At 35.6% G+C, this 6,464-nt stretch overlaps 2 protein-coding genes across 2 annotated transcripts in view; both read left to right on the forward strand.

The window, feature by feature from the left end:
* Positions 1-5,355, forward strand: part of LOC107752592 (midasin-like) — a 6,480-nt gene extending 1,125 nt beyond the window's left edge. The window contains exons 3-9 of the mRNA XM_016568604.1: positions 98-388; positions 1,062-1,307; positions 1,399-1,506; positions 1,621-1,659; positions 2,357-2,404; positions 2,588-3,043; positions 3,754-5,355. Coding sequence (XP_016424090.1) covers positions 98-388; positions 1,062-1,307; positions 1,399-1,506; positions 1,621-1,659; positions 2,357-2,404; positions 2,588-3,043; positions 3,754-4,613 — 2,048 coding nt within the window. The 3' untranslated portion in view covers positions 4,614-5,355. The remainder of the gene's footprint in view (positions 1-97; positions 389-1,061; positions 1,308-1,398; positions 1,507-1,620; positions 1,660-2,356; positions 2,405-2,587; positions 3,044-3,753) is intronic.
* Positions 5,356-5,872: 517 nt separating this feature from the next.
* LOC107752593 (thy-1 membrane glycoprotein-like) lies at positions 5,873-6,414 on the forward strand. Its single transcript, XM_016568605.1, has 2 exons — positions 5,873-6,201; positions 6,285-6,414. The coding sequence occupies exons 1-2, from the start codon at positions 5,874-5,876 to the stop codon at positions 6,386-6,388; spliced, it is 432 nt and encodes a 143-aa protein (XP_016424091.1). The 5' UTR covers position 5,873; the 3' UTR covers positions 6,389-6,414.
* The last annotated feature ends 50 nt before the right edge of the window (positions 6,415-6,464 follow it).

Genomic DNA, 6,464 nt, shown 5'->3' on the forward strand with positions numbered 1-6,464 from the left:
TATATATATATTTGTCGTTATAAATATTTGTCTTTTGTTTTTCTGAGATTCCCCCATAGAGTGTTAGAAGTTGTTATTTCTTTCCCATCTCCTATAGATTTAGTTTTTTGTGATGACTATGGCGAAAGTGGAAACGAGATCACACTTACTCCAAGCATCCGTGGAAAGCCTGAAGATATACTGTGGATACATAATAACAACAAGGTTCTGGAGTATGACGGGAGTCAGGTGTTGAAATATGGATCATTTAAAGATCGTGTAGATGTTGATTTTGAAACAGGACAGCTCAAGATAAGAAAACTAAGCAGCCAAGACAGTGGCAAATATCAGTCTGAAATTTCGATCAATGGGAAGGTTCAAACCTCCAGTCATACTTTGACAGTTTTGGGTAAGCTATCTGTATATCTCAGATGATTATGTGCAGATTAGTGCCTAGTAGTACTGTGAATAGACCACTTACCGTATATATCAGGAAATGTTTGACTTCCTAAATTCTGTGTAGTGATAATTTTCAGTACGAATTGGAGAAGACATGAACAGCTAATTTAATTCATAGCACACTTATACCTACTGTATGGTGCATTCCTAAAGTTTAGGTGTTGTATCTAATTGTCAAGTGATATGTGTTTATTATCATTATTATTATACTTTAAAAATATTTAAAACAATTTAAGTGTATTAGTCACAGAAAATGTATTATTATTTTGGTAACACTTTATTTTAGGGTCTCTTAACTAGTTGCTTATTAGCATGCATATTACTAGAATATTAGCCATTTATTAGTAGTAATTAAGCACATATTAATACCTTATTCTACATGACCTTATTCTACACCCCTAATCCTACCCAATACCTAAACTTAACAATTACCTTACTAACTATTAATAAGCAGCAAATTAGGAATTTATTGAGGTAAAATTCGTAGTTAATAGTGAATGTGTTCCCTATTCTAAAGTGTTACCATTATTTTTTTAAATAAATTTTAATTGTTGATTGATTAATCTCAAAATGACCAAATATCAGCTGATTATCACTAAATACCTATCTGCTTTTGTGTCTAGATGCTCTGCCAGACCCTCAGGTAACCTGTGAACTGGATGAGACTTCAAATTTGAAAAAACTGTCCTGTTCAGTGGAATCCCAGACTCAGACAAGCTATGAATGGAGTGGACCTAATATACAACAGCTGGGACCAACACTTCTTGTTGATGAACAGGAGGAAAACCGTGACTCAGTCTATACCTGCACTGTGAAGAATAAAGCTGGAAGCAGGACCACAGACTTTACTCTGCAAGACTGCCGCACAGGTTTGCTAGAAATCATTCAACAATACCTTGAGACTTTGATTTAGAGGCTATTATGCTATTTATGCTATTTCTTGAATGGTTTTGTTTGCAGGCGGAGTAAGCCCTCCTGTGCTTTTTCCAGTCTTAATAGTAGCAGTGCTTCTCATTATTCTGTTCGCTGTGCTGGCATTATTCCTCTACAGACGTAAAAAACAACAGTGTAAGTGCCATGAAAAAGTATTCAACAAATCACCTTCAAAATACATCTCTAACACAGAGATTATATTACACAGATTAACATAATTTTCTTTTTGTCATGTGCATGCACGAGAAGCAAGGAAGTCTGAACTCAAAAAAATGGATCCTGAAAATGGTAAGATAAGAGTTTGTTCTCACTTTGGAATTTTTTTAAAATTACAGTTTCTTCTTTGCTTGATTTTCTGTTTCTACAAAACTAAAGTTATATTATTTTTCGTTTACTTTAGTTTATCTTAATTCAAACATCCTTATAACAATGATTTCAAATAGTCTTATAAAAACAGAAATAGCAGTTCTTTTAGTTAGCTTTTTTTTCTTTTTGTATAGCTCTAGTTAGCAATTGCTTGTTGACTGTTCAGAAAGTCTGGCTTCCTTTAAAATTTTATCAGAAATATATTTTGTCATTGTATATAAATATTCTCTGCATTGCAATATTTTTGTTATACCACATTATAGTGCTGTTCCTGATCTGCTTCATTTGAAGTTTATGGGAGCCATTGCTGTCAAATGTGCGAAGATCTACGGCTCTACACACATTTTTGGTTCCACCTGGAAGCTGGAATTCACCAAACGATATTTTCATACTGTATAATTTGCGTGATAACCTGTCTTATTTTGTGACGATGCGTTGAGCCTTTTAAATAGGAAGGACTTTGCAATGAGTGACCAATAACTGACAGTATTTTTCATTTATAAGCACAGCTATACACAGAGTGTTCTAAACACTCAAATAGAGAGTTGATAGAGCATGAGCATTTGTATAATGAAATATTTTTTTATATAATAATGAAAAAAGTTTTCTGTTAATGTAGGTGAATGTGATAACCTGTTGAGAAATGTCCCAACGGAGGCTATGCCAGGTAACAAATGATTTACTATTATTATCATTATTAGTATTTGTGTTGTAACTAGACATGCTAACATCACATTTGTTGCTCATGTTGCTGTATATCACTATAAACTTCCAGCCCTTACTGAGAATGAATGACTTTCAAGGTTGACACTTGAATCTGTTGTTAAGGTCTTTGAGTGGTTTGTTTTAGGTTCATCTGATGCCACACTACCTTGTCGCACCAGACTTACAGCTCCAAAAGAATCTATTGCTGATAAAAATTGGGATCAGGACAGTGGATTGGAGAATGTGGAAGAAACTCATGAAGGACAAAAACTTTTGAAGGAAAGTCCACAGTCTGCTTTAACAGAAAAAAACAACGAGGACTCAAGAAATACAAATGAAGGAGAACTAGACAAAAATGAGAAAAACAGCGAAAATGCCGATGAAGCAGAAGAAAACGGTAACAGCAAACCTGATGAAACAGACAGAGAGAGACATAAATTCTTACAAATCCAAGAAGAAATGGAGAAAGAGAAAAGTCAGATAGAGTCACCTGAGGAGCAGACTGAGACACAAGATGCAGATAAAAATGAGGAGGACCAGACACCTGGAGAGAAAAAAGAGGAGGAAGAGGAAGAAAAAGGGATAGACAGACTGAACACAGGTAAAAAAGGAATAGATCAATCAAACTGAAAATTTGGTCAATTTGTTTCTCATACTTATGTCACCAATATGATAGATATTAGTGGAACACAAAATGAGAATTTGAAGAATCTTCACACAGCTCTTTTCAAGACAATATGTCAAGCTCCGCAAACTGCAATAAATAGCATTATAAAAGTGATTAATCTGGCTGTACATGATTTTCCTTTCTATAAGTATTCTGAAGCCATATTATATCTTTATGTGATGAGCAGACCTAAATATTATACACTGAAAGGCTGAAGTCAGATTTGCCACCAGACATCAGTTTTGATGTTTAATGATGCCATTCATCAAGAGGTGCCATATTTGATTGAGATCTGCACCATTTTGGAGAATCTTCAATGAAAAACAATTGAAATTTCAGCCTGTTTATCACACCAAGCTATCATATGTCTTGACTGAATGAAGCACATGAGGTGTATATTCTACTTTTATCATACTTTCATGGTGATTTGATGGTGTTTTTTTTGTCCTTTTGGAGCTTGGTAGTCATGAACATTGTGTGGCAACAGTTGTGTGGATATTTCTAAAATACTCATTTTGTATTCCACAGAAAAAATAAGTTGTTAAAGCAGAACTCTGTTTCTGAAGCAAAACTTTAGTAATTCATATTGTGTTAGATGAGTAGATGAGGTTTAACTTGTCTTATCTTGTTCATTTTTGTTATAGATTCACCAGCTAACCTGGAGAAGGCACCCATAAACATCAGTGTCCCATCTTCAAATCAGATTGGCCTAAGTAATTACACGGGCCAAGATATAAACATGGAAGAAGAAAGCAAATTTCCTGGAGTGGAGCAGAAGGAGAAAGAAAAGGTTTTAACAAATGAGGAACTGAAAGGTGGTCAGGAACAAATGCCAGAAGAAAACAAACATGACCCAGAGCTATCTGAGCCAAAAATGAGCATTAACTTGGATAAACAGGGCAAACAAACTGATCCAGACAGTACAGCACAGTACAACAGTGTCTCACAGCAGCAGTGCCACAATGATGGGTTGCCTCAAAAGGAAGATGATGATGCTGAACAGACAGACAAGAGCCGTGAGTCAGAACAAGGCATGAAGCAGAAAAATGATGTTCCAGAAACTACAGAGACAAAAAATAACAAACATTTAAAAGATTGTGATGAAAAGAACAGTGATCCAGACAACACAAACAATGACATGTCTGTGCCAGAGGACAAGAAAGCAGAAACAGAGACCGACAGCTTCTCAAAACATGCAATGAAAGAAACTCATAGTTCAGAAATCAGGGAACAGGATTTGAACAAACAGTGCAGTACAGAATGTGATGATACTGTTTATAGTGAGGGAGGCGAAATGGGCTCAGTTTTATCAGCTGTGAAAGAGGAACAGAAAAACATTTGTCAACTAGAGCCACGTGAAGGTAGTAGTGTCAGTTGTGAGACAGAAAACACTCGAGGGTCATCAAAAATGACAGAAGATGGTGAAGGAAATAATGACGACACCCCACAGCAGGTTAAAAAGGATGGTGAGCGTGTGCTTGAAGAAGGTGTGGAGGAGAAGTAATAGGCAAATACTAGCATAAAAACTGGGGTTGTCAATTTATTCATGTAGTACAATTAATTTTGTACAGTTTATTTTATATAATGAATTGTACCACATTAATAAATTGACTTTTTTTTGGTTTTTTTTGCATGCGTGTAAACATACAAACACGTATGCCAAAGACTTTCCATGAAATATCATTAAAGCTGCCAGTCTGCATATGTACACAAAACAGCTATTAGAAATAGGGCAGATGAAATACAGAAACACCTCCTGTGTGAATGGCCACTAAGTCTACTTCAGACAGATGGACAAACTCAACTGGACAATCGATTGGTGTGGACTGTTGACCAGTGAAAGAATTCAGAGGACATAATATATTGCCTTCAACTGTCACTTTTAGTCTGTTCAGCATATCAGTCATCTGCCACAACAGTGTGCCTATGTAGGCACTAGACAGCTAGGCAGCTCACTAAGATTTGGAACAGAGCCAGTGTGACAGTGATACGAAAACTGGAAGCGCAACAAAAAAGAGAAGGAGGGGATGGTGGAGAAATGATGAAGACACCTAGTGTAAAAATATTGTGGCATCCCCTTAACCTGATGAAATTGCTCTAATTCAGAACCAGTGCATAGGGCAGGTGGGAGGGTAGAGATAAAGAATGTGCCAGTATGTGTCACTTTGCTGCATAGAATATGGAATAATAATGTCTTAGTTCATTCAATCCAGAATCAATCTTTTTGTACACTTTTTAATTTTTTATACAACAAATTTAATATAATGAAATTTGAGATTTTTATTTAATTAAAATAATCTAAACATTAACCATTTTCTTGACTGATTCTTCAATTTGCCTTAAAACAGGAAATACAGGACTGGTACTTCTCACATTTTTTAAAATTGTTATATATGTCCAGATGCCTAAATTCAACTTACCCTATAGACATGTTTCCAGCATTTTTCAAAGTTTTTTCTTTTGTGTTTCACAGTAAAGGGAGTCATACAGATTTGGAACGACACAAGGATAAGTAAATGGTGACATTGGGTGAATTATCACTTAAAAGTGTAATTGTTTGAATAAGTTTTCTTGGGTTCAGGATAATATTAAAAAAAAAAAAAAAAAAAAAAATATATAAAATAAAAAAAAAAATTTAAAAAAATGATTGAATGAATGCACTGCTGTACTGCTGAACTGTTGACTTTACAGTTATGTTTACAAAGCATCATGCACATTTGCAAATATCTATAACAGGACTTATGATTTCTCATCTTCAGTTCTGATGATCCCAGTGTTGTGTCAGGATGAAGAGAGTGTAATTACAGTATGCCAAGAGGAAGATAATGACCTCAGAGTGGACTGCCTTCTGGAGCCCAGACCCAACTACCACACAGACTATGAGTTCTCCATGTCCAAAGGCCAAAAGGAGATCATCATAAACACCAACATCTCTGGAATCATGCCTGAACCCAAGTTCAGGCATAACACATTTGTGACAGAGCTTGAACCATACGGATTCAGGCTGACCATTATGAGCTTTGCCATCTCTGAGAATACAACTTTCATTTGTAAAGTAACCAAGATCCAGAAGACTCTGTTTGTTGAATTAGGTACAGCAGCTCTATGGTGTCACTATATAAAACTAGAATGAATACTTTCTCTACCTAAACCTAAACTTGTCTTTGCCTTCCAGACAGCGTTGAGCCCTGCTCTGCCATCAGTGTGTTTCTGCTGGGTTATCCTTGGCTTAATCTTCTGGTTCCTCTGTGCATCATACAGCTATGGGAAGCCTTTTAAGAAACAGTCAGCTACGACATCATATTTCCAGAGTCTAAAAGTATTTCTGTTGATTTCTCAGCATATTTGGGTATTT

This window comes from Sinocyclocheilus rhinocerous, unplaced genomic scaffold, assembly GCF_001515625.1.
Source record: "Sinocyclocheilus rhinocerous isolate Xijiao unplaced genomic scaffold, SAMN03320098_v1.1 scaffold1222, whole genome shotgun sequence".
NCBI classification, from domain to species: domain Eukaryota; kingdom Metazoa; phylum Chordata; class Actinopteri; order Cypriniformes; family Cyprinidae; genus Sinocyclocheilus; species Sinocyclocheilus rhinocerous.

What these genes read in the sequence shown, in the direction of transcription:
- LOC107752593 (XM_016568605.1), top strand. Translation starts at nt 5,874, where the DNA reads ATGATCCCAGTGTTGTGTCAGGATGAAGAGAGTGTAATTACAGTATGC. An exon ending in GACTCTGTTTGTTGAATTAG is followed by an intron (nt 6,202 to 6,284) that starts GTACAGCAGCTC and finishes TTTGCCTTCCAG; the next exon opens with ACAGCGTTGAGCCCTGCTCT.